The 18,220-nt window shown below is 42.0% G+C and overlaps 1 protein-coding gene and 1 long non-coding RNA gene across 3 annotated transcripts in view; one reads left to right on the top strand and one right to left on the bottom strand.

Moving 5' to 3' along the window:
• LOC132215151 (uncharacterized) overlaps positions 1-2,810 on the bottom strand; it is a 136,527-nt gene extending 133,717 nt beyond the window's left edge. The window contains exon 1 of the long non-coding RNA XR_009448459.1: positions 2,494-2,810. This is a non-coding gene — a long non-coding RNA (uncharacterized LOC132215151). The remainder of the gene's footprint in view (positions 1-2,493) is intronic.
• A 248-nt stretch (positions 2,811-3,058) lies between these two features.
• NPHP3 (nephrocystin 3) overlaps positions 3,059-18,220 on the top strand; it is a 37,168-nt gene continuing 22,006 nt past the window's right edge. For both annotated transcript variants that reach the window (XM_059663934.1, XM_059663935.1), the window contains exons 1-9: positions 3,059-3,495; positions 5,443-5,568; positions 6,338-6,488; positions 8,377-8,529; positions 11,414-11,547; positions 12,299-12,459; positions 12,864-13,020; positions 15,201-15,275; positions 16,530-16,703. In XM_059663934.1, coding sequence (XP_059519917.1) covers positions 3,100-3,495; positions 5,443-5,568; positions 6,338-6,488; positions 8,377-8,529; positions 11,414-11,547; positions 12,299-12,459; positions 12,864-13,020; positions 15,201-15,275; positions 16,530-16,703 — 1,527 coding nt within the window. In that variant the 5' untranslated portion in view covers positions 3,059-3,099. The remainder of the gene's footprint in view (positions 3,496-5,442; positions 5,569-6,337; positions 6,489-8,376; positions 8,530-11,413; positions 11,548-12,298; positions 12,460-12,863; positions 13,021-15,200; positions 15,276-16,529; positions 16,704-18,220) is intronic.

An 18,220-nucleotide genomic window follows, 5' to 3' on the forward strand; every position in this document is an offset into this window, starting at 1 on the left:
GCACATAGTAGGTGAGGACTGTTGAAATAAAATGTTGATGTGGTGAACTCTTGAAAGATAGGATTATCCAGAATAAGTTACTTAGAGAAAGAAGCTGGACTTTGAAAACAGTGAGGGTTGGCAGAGAGTACTGAAAGGAAATAGAAACCATGCTGGTTTGAGGACGAGAAGAAAATCAGCCTGACTAGGATGGAGGTGGGTACAGGGATGTTGCCAGATAGATGAGAGATGGAAAAAGGAGAGATTCACTGCTTGGGGGCACTCAGTCCCAGGCTGCAGAGTCTGAATTTACTCCACAAACTATGGGGAGTTAGTATAGTTTGTTTGTTATTAGCTTGCAGTTGGCTTATTTATACAAACATCATAATGGAAGTCTTCCACTGAGGCACATTCCAAAAGAGGTACAAGACTAAGATACAGAATTTTCAAAAGGAGGTGGCCAGAAACCTAGTGGAATGATCCACATTGAGTGTACAAAACTTGGAAGTCAGAGACCTGAAAGGATGTTATAAAAGAGAGAATTCTTGAGATACCGTGATGGTGGGAATGTTTCCCTTTATCCCAGGAAACTACCAGAAGAACCTAATATATTTCTCCTGGACTTTGAAAAACATGATGGCCTGGTCTCTGATTCCTTCCTGAAGAAACTCTTAAAGGGTAAGAGACAGAATGACTAGCTACTTTGATGGAGAGAGTTAGAATTGGCCTGCATCTCCAGAGTTCTTTGGGGCAAAGATTGTGTTTCCTATTGTGGTAGATGTCACGATGACTGAAAGACTTGTTCCTCCAGCCACTGGAAGTGATAACAGCAGACAGCCCTCAATGGTCATTCTCCACATGGATTGTTTTGGCTAAAAAGAACTAATACCTGGCTGATATAGGGGTATAAGGTCGCATTTCCCCCCCCCCACACACACACACCCCAATTTAGGACAACTCTACAGGGCAATCTCATCTCTGAACTCCCAGATTGGCTGAGGTCTCCATTAAGACTGCAGCAAAGCTCAACTAGTCCCACTGCCCAATTTTGCTTCTTTCCCTTCTTTTCCATAGGTGTTGACCCAAAAAGCACTCCCTAACAAACATCTTGCATGGTTATGTCCATCTCAGAGTCTGCTTCCCAGGAAACCTTGTGCCGAACCAGCACAGCCATGGCATACTCAGCCCCACGTTGGGCACCATATGTGCTGAGCCAGCTCAGCCAGGTTCGGTGAGCCTGAGAGGGGGCGGTGAAGGATTGAGAAAAGACAGACAAGAGAAAAAAGCTGGGTCTGGGTGGGACGCTGTCCTCTCTGATGGAGAGCTAGCGACAGCGCCCCAGACTACAAGCTGTGTCTTTATTTTATAGCCAGATTCCACAAGGCTAAGTAAGGGCGTGGTCAAGAACAAGATGTTTACAACATTCTTGTGGGTTTCGAATCTATGCAATTACATGCACCTGAACTCTATCAAGCCCACATCACTCAGCCATGTGGGACCACAGGTTCGGACCATAGGGTCAAGCTTACAACTATAGCTTTTAGCTATAATTGTGCTGGGAGGGCTCTGCCCTCCAAGCTGGGACTTGCATGTGGCTTTGCCATGAGAGGACTGTGCCCTCTCATTAGTCCGAGGCTTGAACCTGTCCAAACACTGTAGCCACTCTCCACAAAACCTGACCTGTAACACCTGTGGATCAGACCGTGGGGGAAATGAACCAGGTTGGGTGATCTTGGGTTTTCCAAGGGATACCCTGGAGGGATGAACAAACATCAGTAGAGAGGATGCTTAAAATATCACTGGTGCCTGGTGGTGTGGCTCAATGGTTGAGTGTTGACCTATGAACCTGGAGGTCATGTTTGGATTCCCCGACTGGGCACACGCTCAGGTTGCAGCCTCAACCCCTGGTGGGTGGTGTGCACAAGGCAGCCAATCAATGATTCTCATCATTGATGTATCTATCTCTATCTCCCTCTCCCTCTCTGAAATCAATAAAGATATATTATTTGTCTGGGTCAAGATAATTGAAGATTAAAGGTATCCAGTTATGAGCGGGAGAGAGATCCTTGAAGAACTCATACAACCATCTAAATTTTAGATTCTAAAAGAAAAGGGCCAGCTTTAAAAAAAAAAAACTGCCCACAGTCCAGCGCCCAGCAATGTCAATCAAATCGGCGCCTTTCCTGGCCTCTCCTCGGTCCTCTCTCCCAGGGCTCCAAACCCAGAGAAGTTTCAAGGAGTTAAAAGGCGGAGGGGCAAGAACACAAGATAGAGTAAGAGAGAAGATGCCAATGCTGCCCTTTCTCTGAATGTAAAGCCTAAAACAGTCCCCTGCCTCTTTTTCCCCCTCTTTATAGCATTTAAACCTCTCCCTTCCCCCCTATAGTATAATACTCTATCTCCCCGCCCCCTTTATTTGGTGAGGGGCTCCACAGTTTCCCTGATGTGCAGTCTCCATCCAGTGTCAGTTGTTGCAAAAAGTCCAAAACAAAACAACAACAAAGAACACCTCACCTCGTCTAAGGGCTGTTCCTGGTGGTCTCGCGCTGTGAAACCTAAGCTTTTTCTTTGCTGGTACTATGCCTTTCTGGTCAAATCAACTGCTTGCATCCTGAGAGGCACGCAGAGAGAGGCACGCAGCCGGCGCTCCATAAAGTCCCCAGGTTTCCCAGCTGCCTCCCGAGAGGAGCGCTGGGTCAGGGGCGGCCGCCGGACACAACGGCAACTCGGAGAGGGAGCAACTGGGAGCCCAGAACAGCGCTCCCCGGGAGGTCGGCGCCCCTGAGGGAGCCTCGAGCCAGGTGGTGGCCAGCGGAGGAAAGCCGTGCGTGCGCTCCCCGGCGCAGCTGACGCCCCGCCCCCTCCTAGGGCCCGCCTCTCCAAGGCCCCGCCCAATCGGTCCCCGCCCAATCAGTCCCCGCCACTCGCCCGCACCTCCCTATACTACTCTTCTATTGCTCTGCCCTGCCCCGTCTTGATGCCCCGCCCCATCCCGCTCGCCCCGCCCTTCGCCCCACCCCGTCCCTTCCTGCTGCCCCGCCCATTCCAGCTCACCGGTCCCGCCCTGCTCGCTCCGTCCCGCCCCCTCCTGGTACCTGTGTCCGGAGGGCTGCGAGCGCCATGGGGACAGCCTCATCGCTCGTGAGCCCCGCGGGCGGGGAGGTAATCGAGGACACTTATGGGGTGGGCGGAGGCGAGGCCTGCGAGATCCCGGTGGAGGTGAAACCCAAGGCCCGACTGCTGCGCAGCTCGTTCCGCCGGGGCGCGGGAGCGGGAGCCGCGGGGGCCGGGCCCGGGTCGCTGCCCCGCGGGGCGGGCGGCGGCGGGCTGCTGGGGGCCAGCTTCAAGTCCACCGGCTCGTCGGTGCCCGAGCTGGAGTACGCGGTGGCTGAGTACGAGCGGCTGAAGAAGGAGTATGAGATCTTCCGGGTCAGCAAGAACCAGGAGTTGCTGTCCATGGGCCGCCGGGAGGCCAAGCTGGACACGGAGAACAAGCGGCTGCGGGCCGAGCTGCAGGTAACGCCGGGCCTGGCGCCCAACGAGGCCGGACAGGACACCGGCAAAGTGAGGCCCGGGCGGCCTGCCATGGCCGCGAGCCGCCCGGAGACACTGCCAGGCTGGACTCTGGACGCCTGACCTCGTTCCTTGCCCATCCTGTCTCCTTTCCAAACCAGCTAGTTTTGAAAGTTGAGCAGAAACTCCTGTGCATTTTAATTTGAAGGGACATATTCTCTTGCTGTCTAAACTGATTCCTGAACTAATGCCACCCCTTTTCTGTTTCTAGTTCATTCATTCAGTAGCCTTGAGGCCGTTGGCCTGAAAGTGTCAAATGCCAGGCTCCATGAGGCTCTTGGGAAGTAGGTTCACACGGGCACACAAGACTTAGATGACATCTGTTGGAGCAACTCGTCAAAGCTTTCCCAGGAGTTTTTAACTCCACACCCCCCCTAGAATTTTACCTGCCTCCAGGGTGGGGTGTTATGTCTCAGTTTCTTTGTGAAGTTCCATTGCTCTTGGGTTTTAATGACCCCGGAGTGAATTTTCTGGAAGCCCCTGATTTTCATCATCTTAGCTGCTGTGGTTGGGGTGTAGTCAAGTTCCCTTAATCCAGTGGTTCTCAACCGTGGCTGAACATTAGAATCACCTGGGAATCTTTTTTTTTTTTAAATATATTTTATTGATTTTTTACAGAGAAGAAGGGAGAGGGATAGAGAGCTAGAAACATTTTTGAGAGAGAAACATCGATCAGCTGCCTCCTGCACGCCCCCCAGTGGGGATGTGCCCCCAACCAAGGTACATGCCCTTGACCGGAATCGAACCCGGGACCCTTGAGTCCACAGGCCGATGCTCTATCCACCGAGCCAAACCGGTTCGGCTGGGAATCTTTTTAAAACCCTGATTTCTGGGCCTGAACCACTGCCTTAATCCATTTAACTTACTAAAAAAAAAAAGCAAAAGATTACTTTTCTGTGAACAGAGTTGTGAGACTTTGTGCCATTGGTTTGGGGCCCCTTTGAGAGTTGTGGTTTGTTTACTCTCTTTTTCTTTACTATGGAAGAGACTTCTAGACAGCACAGGTGTTTCTGGGTGCACCATGCTGGGAATTGAACGAATACCTCAGACTGAGTTTTCTAAAAGGAAGAAGCATTCTTCCTCATGCTAGTTAACCCACCCACCCTGCATTCGCTGTCATGTAATGAGCACCCTTTTATGGGAAGACATTTATCAGCAGTCTATCTGTTGTCTTATCAGTTTTCCTAATTGGCATTCTTAATACTTGCATATATAAAATGGATGTATGCATTTCAGATATCTGATTCCATGGGTCCAAGCCACTATCCAATAGGCACTGCACATTGGGAATGACTGTGAGATGGAGGTAGAAAAGAAGTCTGGACCAACCAGGGTAGAGTGTAGTAAGGGGTGGACAAATGCCACAGTCTCAGCTTCCTCCTGTTACCAGTCCTGATTCCTTATGTAATCCTTTTGATTCCTTTCTCACATATGTAGGCATTAAAAATCTTTTTCTGTATTTATTTAATGCAGTCAGTCAGACATTAAGTGAAGGAGGTCTGCAGATAACAAGATGAGTAAGACATGGAGGCAATGAGCACGTGGTCTCTTAGAATTACAGAATTATCTTGCAAGTTAAGCTTAGAAATTATACTTTATGATCTCTTAAAGATCAGGAAACCGAGGTGTAGGATGAAGAGCTGGTACAGTAAAGAAAAAATATTTTCCATTGAAAGTGTAATGTTGAAGTGTCTTCATTTACTATAGTTCAAGCATGTTTGCATTGTTTTATTATGTGTTTGAATAAAATGATAATATGCATGTCTTGATAACTGGTAAAATTAGTAAGTAAGTAGTTAAAATTCTAAGATATGTAATATGTATGTAAGATAATGTAAAATTTGGGAAGAATACTATTTTTTTTAGAAATAACAAGATAAATTATTCCAGGCACTTCAAAAAACTTATCAGAAGATACTTCGGGAAAAGGAGAGTGCTTTAGAAGCCAAATACCAAGCAATGGAAAGGGCGGCTACATTTGAACATGACAGAGATAAAGTTAAAAGGCAATTCAAGGTATTTTTTCCATTTTTATCCTCAAAGTGAAGTGGAGTAAAAACTACATATTTTCAAAGCTCATATAATGCTGCAATGAATACGTAATGTAAGTGATGTAGGAGTCATGAAAGTTAGAAGAACTAGAGTAGAACACTTTTTCCATTTTCTGATAAACGAGATAGTTTCAAAAAAAAGGTATAAAAGTGAACATTTTAATAAGATTTTGAAAAAAAATGGAGTGTTTCTTTATTGGGGAAGGCATTTGGAAATGTTTGGGGATGTTTTGTATGGGAGGGCATATTTTTTAAATATATTTTTATTGATTTTAGAGAGGAAGGGAGAGGAAGAGATAGATAGAAAGATCAACTATGAGAGAATAATTGATCGACTGCCTCTTGCATGCCCCCACTAAGGATCGAGCCGTAACCCCAGCATGTGCCCTGACCGGGAATCAAACAGTGACCTCCTGCTTCATAGGCTGACGCTCAACCACTGAGCCATGCCCCATGGGCTGGGAGGGTATGACTATTATTAGCATTTAGTGGAAGTGGGGGGACAGATTTGCTAAATATTAGGCAGAGCACAAGACAGCCCCACACCACAGATGTGCATCTTGCTGGAATTTCAGTGGATTCCAGTTACAAAACAGTGAGATGGAGGTACTCAGATTATTTATCCTACAAAAGAAGAGATCAAGGACCAAATGAATGAAAGCTTTGTCCTTAAAAGTTGAAGACACAAGGATTTTTATTATAGAAAAAGTTTCAAAATTTAAATTCTTTCAAAGATTTTTAGGGAGACCAAAGAAAATGAAATTCAGGACTTACTGAGAGCCAAGCGAGAGTTGGAGAGCAAACTTCAGAGGCTACAAGCGCAGGGGATCCAAGTATTTGATCCTGGAGAGTCTGATTCAGATGACAACTGTACAGATGTTACTGGTAAATGCATTTCCTATTTATGGTATTTTGAGCTTTCAATATAAGTGTAATGCTATTGTAGAGCCAACTTTGTTTGAATCCTTTTACTTATAAGTGATTGCTGTTATAGAATTGCATTTTCTCTCTGGTTCTCAGCTGTTACAATAGCTCTTTCCCATGAAATCCATGAATTGGTCAGGGGCTGAGTTTCCTTCTATCTTGTTGCTCTGCCAACTGTAACCCACAGCTTTCTTCTCTAGTCTAAGATAGCTCCTCCAGGTACCACCATCACATCTGCACCTTAGCCAGGGGAAAAGGGAATACATTCCCTTCCTTGAGAGCACAATCTGAAAGCTATACAGATTACTCCCACTCAAATTCCATTGGCCAGAACTATGCCTAGAGTGATTGGAAAGTGTAATCATTAATAGGAGACCCCTGTATCCACCTAAAGTCTGGGGTTCTTATTAAAGGAAGAAGGGGAAATTGGATATTGGCAGACATACAGTAGTCTGTCACATTATTTTTCCCACATACTAGTAATGATGTATTCTTTGCAACTATCAGTTAGAATGTCTGCATAGTATTTCATTGAGTAGTTTTCAATGCAGTGTTGTGAACTATTTGAAAAGTTTTTATTTTATAATTAAACAAATAAAATGGGTTTTTTTCTAGAAATAAAGAAAAGCCTGGAATCATAGAATGAAAGGGTCCACCATGTTCCAAGAAAATATTAATAAAGTGTGACTGATATTGGAAAAAAAAGGATTCTATTTTAAATGTGGTGGGGAAGTGCAATCACTCTCCCATTTATTAAAAAAATTAATTATGCTCTTACAAATGTTATATTTTGGAGTGAAGTATAGCAACTAACAATTCCCTTTTAATTTATATTTTAATACCACTGGAATCTGACCAGCATCCTGGAATTTTTATTACTAACTTTTGAGAGGGGAAAAAATGAAGTGATTCTTATTGGCTTAGAGTGACTAAGAAGATTATTTTATGACCCCACGTTAATCATAGTAGTTATTTCAGTATTGACACATGTTAAAATGTGCAGTGTTTCAAAACTATTGTATTGTTTTTGTTTTGGCAAGTTAATAAAAACAAGTTAATATTTCTTCCTAGGTCTTTCTTCATGTTTTTACTTAAACATGAAGAAAGAATGTCTGAGGGAATGTGACTGACTCATTTGAGACTCAAAGACCTACAAATAATCATCCCAATTTTGCCAGAGATTTAGCCCAACCTCCAGTTTACTTATGGTTAGTCAAGGATGCCATATAGATATTCTGGCAAGTATAATTTACATAAAACATCAGTAAGTTCTTAAGTACCTATTGATTCAAACAGTTTTGTTGCTCTGGGAGATTGGAGGATGTATTCTTTACATCCTTAGCTTACAGCCTAATGAATTACCTACATTAATTACTGCTGTGCTAATAATAGCATTCCTTTGAAATTCTTTCCTTGATAACAAATTTTACATTGATACCTAAACCATATAGTTGAAATGTTTTTTAAAATTTTTACTAGTATGTGGGGGTGTTTTTAACCTCTATCTGTTATTATAATTCCTTTGGTTATTTTATTCTTTTTTGAATTACATTAATTGTGGTGACATTGGTTACTAATATTACATAGGTTTCAAGTGTACAATTCTATGAGATATCATCTGTGTACTGTATTGTATTCTTAATTTTTTTATCTTTCTCTTTTTAATTCTCTTTGAATTTGAGATGATAACCAGAATTATATTAACCTGCAACTTAGAACTTGCCAGAAGTGGATGACGAAGTACTTTAAAAATCATTAAAGTTTGAATATTGGTTGTATTTATAAATTAACAATCCTGTTGAGAATACTAAGTTTTTGAACATTCAGATACAATCTCGTGCTTTAACAGCTGCTGGAACCCAGTGTGAATATTGGCCTGGTGGAGCCTTGGGAAGTGAACCTTCCATAGGGAGTATGATCCAGCTTCAGCAGTCCTTCAGGGGCCCAGAGTTCGCACATAGTTCTATAGATGTGGAAGGACCCTTTGCAAACGTCAACAGAGGTAACACACACATTTGCTAATTACCTTAGCTAATGTAGTGACTGTTTATGTACTATAATCTTGTGCTGGGCCAACTACCATCAGCAAAACATGAGATTTGTATACTGGGTGTCTTCCATTGTTAAACCATCATGTTCTTGCCGTAACCGGTTTGGCTCAGTGGATAGAGCGTCGGCCTGCAGACTGAAAGGTCCCAGGTTCAATTCCGGTCAAGGGCATGTACCTTGGTTGCGGGCACATCCCCAGTGGGAGGTGTGCAGGAGGCAGCTGATCGATGTTTCTCCCTCATTGATGTTTCTAGCTCTCTATCTCTCTCCCTTCCTCTCTGTAAAAAATCAATAATATATATATATACTAGGGGCCTGGTGCACGAAATTCGTGCACTGGGTGTGTGTGGGGGGGGTGTCCCTCAGCCCAGCCTGCCCCCTCTCACATACTGGGAGCCCTCAGGCGTTGACCCCCATCACCCTCCAATCGCAGGATCGGCCCCTTGCCCAGGCCTGACGCCTCTTTCAGAGGCGTCAGGCCTGGGCAGGGGACCCTCATTTCCCCCCATCACTGGTTCTGCCCCCAGCCCAGGCCTGATGCCTCTGGCCCAGGCATCAGGCCTGGGCAGGGGACCCCCAGACCCCTCCGATTGCTGGCTCTGCCCTTGCCCAGGCCTGATGCCTCAGCCAGAGGCGTAGACCCCCATCACCCTCCGATCACCTGATCGGCCCCTTGCCCAGGCCTGACGCCTCCGCCAGAGGTGTCAGGCTTGGACAGGGGACCCCCATCTCCCCCCGATCACTGGCTCTGGCCCCCGCCCAGGCCTGAGGCCTCTGGCCCAGGAATCATGCCTGGGCAGGGGACCCCCATCTCCCTCTGATCGCTTGCTCCACCCCCCGCCCAAGCCTGACGCCTCTGACCCAGGCTTCAGGCCTGGGCAAGGGGACCCTCATATCCCCCCAATCCCCGGCTCAGCCCCCCGCCCAGGCCTGATGCCTCGGCCAGAGGAGTTGACCCTCATCACCCTCCGATCACCAATCACCGGATCGGCCCCTTGACCAGGCCTGAGGCCTCCGGCAGAGGTGTCAGTCCTGGGCAGGGGTCCCCCAGCTCCCCAGGGTTGCAGGCTCTGCCCCTGCCCAGGCCTAATGCCTCTGGCTGAGGCGTCCGGCCTGGGCAGCGAGGACCCGCAGCTGCAGCGGCCCCGTGATCATGGGCTCCGCTTTAGGCCCAGGCAAGAGACCCCTAGCTCCCGGGACTGCCAGCTTCGACCGTGCCCAGCTCCCATTGCTGGCTCCACCCCTACTTCCTGCTGTCACTGGCCAGGGCGGCAAAGGCGCCTGATTCTCCGATCATGGCTGGGGGGCAGGGCAAAGGCAGCCCCAGGGCCGCCTTTGCCCTGCCCCCCAGCTCTTAGCTCCCCCCTGGGTTTCCGATCACTGTCAGTGGCAGGGGGCTTCTTCCTGCTTTCCCTTTCGCCTCCCTGCATTGTGCCTCCATATGCAAATTAACCGCCATCTTGTTGGCAGTTAACTGTCAATCTTAGTTGGCAGTTAACTGCCAATCATAGTTGGCAGTTAATTTGCATATAGCCCTGATTAGCCAATGAAAAGGGTATCGTCGTACACCAATTACCATTTTTCTCTTTTATTAGTGTTGAGATATATATATATATATATATATATATATATATATATATATATATATATATAAAAACCATCATGTTCTGGTGCTGTCACTGACCAAGACTGATGAAGTGACCTTATTCACATCAGGATCAGATTGTGCTCCCTGGCCAGGCTGTCCATTCAGGTTCTAATAACTGAACTTCTGATCTGAATTCTCAGGTAGTTTAGTTGAGCAGTGAGAGTCTAATGTAGATTAACTGAGAAATAGTAGTTTTCAGTCTTTCCCTCTGCATCTTTAATAAGTGTTGAAGGTGAGAGCAGGTTGCAGAGTAGAATACAAAACCTCAGTTATGTAATATAGTATTCTTAGTCAAAAGAATATTTTCATTATTTTTATGTAATTTAGGTCTCCAAAACAGCTCTAAGATCTGTTTAGAATTTCAGTACCCATGAAGATCTGAGATGTTATAAGTAGCTCTGCTCTTATTTCTTAAAACTGTAAAATTATTTATCTACTAGAGGCCAGGCTGAGAGATCCACCAGTGCACAAATCCATGCATCAGGCCTCTAGTATGCATATAAGATCTTTGGTTAATCTCTTCCCACCACTGCCCCCCTCCCCCCCGCCCCGTCCCCACTTCTCTTTGAGGTTCATTAGTCTGTTCCATGTTTCAATACCTGTGCATTGAGTGTCTGCCCCCTGGTGGTCTGTGCGCATCATAGCTACTGGTCAAATGGTTGCTTAGGCGCATATATATATATATATATATATATATATATATATATGCAAAATGAAAATCATTTTTTAAATTATGCCATTTGTATTAACCAAATATTTCTTAAAATGTTCTCTCACAGTAAATATGGTTACTTTTCATTTTATACAATTCTTGAACTTTCTTTTTGACTCATATATTTCAAGAATAATAAGTAGGTAAAACCATAGGACAGCCTGGGAATGTGGGCTCTCCTCAAGTAGCAAACTAATTGAACAGCTCATGCGGCACAGTTGCATGATATTTGACCAGAACCACCAGTACCCCAGCAAAGACCACTGTTGACATTGATTGCTTTAAGCCCCAGAATAGAATTTGACATTGGAGGACTGTTTGCCTCCTAATATGTTATTCCAGAAGCTATGTTAGTATTAACAAGTGAAATTATATATCCATTCTATGATGCCTATTGTGACTTTCTAAAAATCATCTTGTCAAATGTCCTCTGGTGGTTTTTTTCCCCCATTAACTTAAGAGAAATTTTATTTTCAGATGACTGGGATATTGCTGTAGCTAGTTTATTACAAGTTACTCCCTTGTTTTCACATTCTCTATGGAGTAACACTGTCAGATGTTACCTCATTTATACAGATGAAACCCAGCCTGAAATGGATCTTTTTCTTAAGGTAAGGACATTTGTAAATTCTCTATTCACTGATTTAAAGTACAAGTTAATATTGTATCCTATTTCTGATTCTACTACATCTAAACCAAGTAGTTTACTACCTACTAGATTATATGTCTTAAAGAGCAGGAAGCATTTTAGGCTTTTCTTAAGAGAAAATCTTGCTCAGTATTATCAGTATTTTTAAAATAAGGAACTGTATGCTTTTGAGTGCTTCATTACACATTCTCCACAATGTTTAAAACCCTTGTTGATAGTACCTGCTTTAGTTAATATCTGTCCACCCAATCTTGAATCTGTTTCAGGTTATAACAAAGTTTAATCCTTGTTATAGTTTCTCCTTGCTCAAAGCAGCCGTTAGGGGTAATTTAAGGCAGGGGTCAGCAGACTACAGCCTGTGGGCTAAATTTGGCCTGCTGTCTATTTTTGTATGACCCAGAGCTAAGACTGGTTTTTACATTTTTGAATGGTTGAAAAAAATCCAATGAACAATATTTTTTGACATGTGAAAATTATATGAAATTCAAATTTTCTGAGCTAGGAAACAGCCAAGTTATTAAGCTAATATTATTTTTGTTTTATAGAGAAACTTGCCTTTTCTGTTAAAGACTTTTTTATATATTTTTTAAAATTTAAATCAGAAAATATCCCACATAACCTGTTCTAAAGCATGCTTTTTTAAAGTAGTATAAAACTGACTAGATCTTCAGTTAAATAAGTTGTGCTTTTTACATGTTTTAATTTGTTTCTAGGACTATTCACCTAAACTTAAAAGAATGTGTGAGACAATGGGATATTTTTTCCATGCTGTATATTTTCCAATAGATGTTGAAAATCAATACCTCACTGTAAGAAAATGGGAAATTGAGAAGAGTTCATTAGTTATCTTATTCATTCATTTAACTTTACCAAGGTAACCTGAAAATTCTGTAATTTATTATAGGAGTTAACTTACAACTTTTTCATTTATTTGCAAAGTCTCATGCACCTGACCCATTATTGGAAACCATGTGTAACAGTATATTTGAGAGTGTTTTATACTAGATTTAAAAATATTAAAGTTATATATGCTTTAAAATTTAATTTAATGCACAATTAAACTTAATGCACTCTCATTGTCTGATAATAAACATTTTTTAACACTAAGCTGGAAGAGAGCTATAAAAACATCCATTTTTGGAAAGCTTCACTTCTTCTGCAACTGGCCTTCTCTGGCCACTTTTTATTGCCGTAAGCCCCCATTATTGACACTTAGGTTGATTGACTCTTTGCTGTCACTGTGCAATATAGTAAAAGAAATACTGATTTCCAATCTAGCCTTTTATTGGAAGACTGTGAAGAAGCTTTTCTGAAAAATCCTGAAGGCAAACCACGATTAATTTATCATCGTTTGGAGGATGGCAAAGTCAGTTCCGACTCTGTCCAGCAATTGATTGACCAAGTTGCCAACCTGAACAAGACCAACAAAGCCAAGGTAAAATTCTTAGGGTTGCCTTTTAAGAACATGCTTGGCAGTGGCAAGTACTAGAGGAAAGGCCATGGCATAGGAGTGGTCTGGCGTTTCGGAGAGAGGAAGGAAGCCAGAGTGGCTGGAGCAGAGGGGGATTAATAGGGAAGATAAGAGGGCACTGATAGTGAAGAACCCTGGAGAACGTTTTAAGGACCTTGGTTTTTTTCCTTGGAGTGAGATGGGAAGCCATTGGAGGAACAGCAACAGCAGAAGAAATTGGTGGCTTGGACCAGGGTGATGTAGAGGGAGTGATACGAAATGGCAGGATTCGGGATAAACTTTGACAGTAGGGTCAATAGATTTCCTGTCAGATTAATTGCAGACTATGAGAGAGGAAAAAATAGCAATCAATATATGGCGAAAAAAATATGACTTGTGAGTGGACAACTCAGATTCTTTTCTGTGCTTTTCTTTTCCCTCCAACCTTTTTTAATTTTCTTTCTTTTTCTCTTTTCCTTTTCTATCTACTATTGACCAAGGATTAGTGTAAGAAGGAGCCTTTTCATAGTAACCTTTCCTAAGAGCACTGGGAAAAGCAAAAAATTGATGAGTGAAGGAGATTTGATCATCCCTAGATTCATGGTGAGATATACTTTAGAATGGAGATTACAGGCTTCGTATGACTGCACACTGAGTTAACTTGGTAGATGTCTATAATGTTAGGAATACAATAGAAAACAACTCTAGGATTTTAAAAAAGTTTTCGGTTCTCATTATTTCAGCCAGAATATAAGATCAAATGTGAATACAAGCATTTTTCTTACATCATGTAGTATTGAAAAGATAGCTTGAGACCAGCATAACATTAAACCAGAGAACATAAGCCAAAATAAAGTGCTTTTTTATTATAGTTAATCTCCAGAGCCATTTGTTTTTTTGTTTGTTTATATTATCACCTTAATCCACTAGGTCTCATAGGAAAAGATATTAATTCATCTTCCTTATCTCTATTCTATTCTATAAATCTTGCTTTTACAAATTAGTATACTATAAAGATAAGTTTATTTTATGAAATTAGGATAAAATAAGATCTCTTTGCCATATTAAAAATGTAAATGTAGGCTAAACTTCCATACCACAGTGTCTTATTGTAATCTTAACAGACATTATCATTTACTAGCGGCCCGGTGCACAAAATTCATGCACTGGGTGGCGGGGGGGGAGGGGGTCCCTCAGCCTGGCCTGCAGCGACGGCGGCGTCCCTTGCACCCTGGCCGGCCTCTGGCCAGAGGCCCGCCCGCTTGCCCTCCCTCCCTCCATGGGCCAGGGCGCATGGGACGCTGGGGCTCGTTGTCTAAGGGCGGATCCAGCCATGCCGCTTGGCCACTGCTCCCCCCAGAGGGCCTGATAGGACCGGACACTCCAGCGGCGGGACTGAGGGGACTGGGTGCCACCATCTGGTGGCTATGGGTGCTGCCATCTTTGTGACAGAGTGATGGTTAATTTGCATATCACCCTTTTATTAGATAGGATTAGTAATACACATATTCTTCACAGATAGGGCATTCTTATATTATTTTTTTAAGAATGATGAAGGGCGAGAGAGAAATATCAATAAGTTGCCTCCCCCACGTCTTCCTGCCTGGGATTGAACCCAAAACCTGGGCATGTGTCCTGACCGGGAACCGAACCTGCCACCTTAGGGTATATGGGACGATGCTCCAACCAACTGAACCACACCAGCCAGGGCAATACTCAAAAGACCATTTTATATAGCCAAATACCATTTTGCTTTTTTGTTTTGTAGAATTAGCTTCACTGGCATAAAAATTGATTATGATGTATTTTAAAGGTTTTATATATATATATATATATATATATATATATATATATATATATATATATATATATATATATATATATATTAAGTGGTTATTGCAACATTGTTTTATTACAGCACTGTTCACACTAAATCCCTTGTCTGACCTTGGACAAGTTTAACTTGTCTCAGTTTCCTCTGTGAAATGGAGGTAACCACAGTGTTTCCCTCAGAGGGTTGTTGTGAGGACAAATGAGCTACTATACAGGGAATGTACTTAGTACAGTTCAGTTCGTGACACATAAGCACTATAAAAATGTTTCCCAACCCCACTTCCTCCTGTTGTTATTGTTTCTTCTTGTTGTTAAACTTCCTTTTTTTCCAGATCATTGATCACACAGGAGATCCTGCAGAAGGTGTATATAAAACTTACAGTTATGTGGAAAAGATTATTAAACAGGTAAATATACATCTCCTGCAAGATTGCATCTAAAATTTTTAAGACTGTTTTCCATAAATTTGGGTTTTCCAGAGAAAATCACTTGTTTGTTTTCTGAAAACAAGACTCAGAGAGAGTGCCATTGTTTCTGTTGGGAGTTCATCCTGCAGTATCATGTGCTATTACTAGTACCATAAACCTTTACCTCTCATCTGTCTCACAAAGCTATTTGATGCTTCAATACCGTTAAGTGTAAAATGAATTATGAAAGTGCTAGCTAAAAAGTATTTAAGAGAAAATGTTCATTCTATTTAATAGTGAATCTCCTCAGAGTCTGTGTGCACCTTGAATTTTTTATATTAGAAAAATCCTTCTCAAATTTTTTCCACCATATTATTCCTAATAGCAGGGGTGAAAATATACCTTTAGAGGTCTGGAGGTATCCGAGCTGAAAGTTTCTATGATGTCTCAAGTATTATCTGAAAATTTATGAGAGTTATTTATTCTGCTTAATAGTATACATGTGTTTAATTTTAATATAAAAATCATTTAAAATCATGTATTAGCAAAAATGGTAATAATGATGAAAAGAAAAATAAGCCTTTATCTTTAAGTGAAATGGGCACAAGAGGAAGACATACTATGTTTGGCCTATGGTTGCCCATACTTGCTGAAACCTCCCCCAGAGTACTGGGGACCCTACTTGAGAAGTAAGAGATTAGATTAATTTTAAAAGTGAACCTGTGCCGAAACCAGTTTGGCTCAGTGGATAGAGCGTTGGCCTGCGGACTGAAGGGTCCCAGATTCGATTCCGGTCAAGGGCATGTACCTGGGTTGCGGGCACATCCCCAGTAGGAGATGTGCAGGAGGCAGCTGATCGATGTTTCTCTCTCATCGATGTTTCTAACTCTCTGCCCCTCTACCTTCCTCGCTGTAAAAAATCAATAAAATAAATTTTTTAAAAAAAGTGAACTTGCATTACAAGTATGGAGATATGTTGTCAGAGAAAAAGTGAGCCCCAAAACATGATGATAAGACTTCTGGCAATGCATTTTGTATAATGTACCTTAGCATAAATAGTGACATTATCGTTTTTGATTTTCTCAACAACAATTTTGAACTTATAAGTTTATTCTTATAGGTACTATACAAAAGGCCATGGTTTGGGTCTTGCCTTCCTTCGTAGGTGAAGCCCACCTTAGACTTGTGTGCTAATGCTGCTGCAAGGTCTTTACACGTTTCATTCATTTTCATGTGCTTGCTCTTGGTGTTCAGGACATCCTAGGCTTTGAGAACACAGACCTGGACACTAAGGATTTGGGCAGTGAAGATTCTATTCCAGAAGAAGACGATTTTGGCGATGTTCTGTGGGACATACATGATGAACAAGAGCAAATGGAAACTTTTCAACAGGCTTCAAATTCAGCCCATGAGTTGGGATTTGAGAAAGTAAGTTGGAATACAGTGGGGCCTTGACTTACGAGTGTCCCGACTAACGAGTTTTTTGAGATACCAGCTGTCTCTCCGCCGATTTTTTGCATTGAGTTGATAGAGTAATTTGAATTAACGAGCTCCTTAACGACCTCGGTCTCTGAACAAATTAAACTCGTAAGTCAAGGCCCCACTGTATTGTTCCAGCAAAGATCAATCTCCATTTAAAGACTGCATTATGATTGTGTTTTCAGCTAAATATAGTCAAGGTTAATATTTGTGTTAGTGTCTGCCCTCATGGCTTGATTAACTATTTTGAGACATGTGCTTAGGTACATATCATATGAAAGATATGTGACACAAAATATACTTATGAACATCAAACATTTTTAGTTACAGATTAGGATTTATAAACCACATGTTCATTATGCTTCCATCTGCAATTCACCAGATCAAGATTAGGATATCTAGGAAGTTTGATAAAAATAGTAAAGCTATCTATTCTTCCAGTTCTTGAAGAAATCAAAATATCAAGCACTGGGGGGGATGAGGACACACTTGTAATACCTTAACCAATAAAGAAAGTAAAGATTAAAAAATATATATATCAAGCATTCAGAAAACAAAGCACAGTAGTTAATGTGAATGTCAGGTCATGCCTTAAATATCTAAAAAAATAACTAACAGAATTTGAAGTACTCAAAGAATCTTAAGTCCAAGTTCAAAAAATTTGGAGTGCTTTTTGAATTAATGTAAGAACTAATATTTTAAAGAATATTGTACAGTTGCTGTCACTAACAGCTATATTTTTATAATTTGAACTGTGTATGTTTATGTCCTAGTTCCACCATTTCCTAACTAGGGGTTCTGGTCAAGTTACTTAGCTCTAAACTTGGACTTTTTTGTCTATAAAATGAGAATAATTAATAGTACCTACCACAGGGTTGTTGGGTGGATTAAACCATATAATGCACTTGGCACAGTACCTGGCACTTGAGAAATGTAAAATTGTTATTTTATAAGAGAGCTATTATTATTGTTATTTTGTAAATGAGGAACCTAAGATTCAGATTATGGTTTGCCTAAGAGCACACAGTGGGTAGATTGTAGATCTGGGCTTTGAACCAAAGACTTTTGGCTCCAAATCCTATGCTCTTTCTTCTATTGCAAGAGGTCTTAATTTGGGAACCATGGGTCTATAAATGGGCTTTATTTGGGACAGGAACTAAACTGTTAGGATTTGCAATTAAATCAGTGAAGCCTTTGCTTCTTCAGAGGCATCATTACTATCAGAATTATTTGAGTTCCTGGAGAATATATTCTGTATTTAGATTTGACAAACAGAAAATTGATTGAGAAACTATACCAGGTAATCATTTATTGTAATTGCTGGAAATTTCTGCTACCCTAAAGCAAGCCACAAACTACTTAGTATAAATTCCTTTAAATCTTTATCAGCTGTCATTTAGAGCATTGGTACAATTAATAAACATTTCAGCCCCCAAGATAACTTTGGAATCTCCTTAATAGATACT

Source organism: Myotis daubentonii, chromosome 14 (assembly GCF_963259705.1).
Source record: "Myotis daubentonii chromosome 14, mMyoDau2.1, whole genome shotgun sequence".
Taxonomy (NCBI): domain Eukaryota; kingdom Metazoa; phylum Chordata; class Mammalia; order Chiroptera; family Vespertilionidae; genus Myotis; species Myotis daubentonii.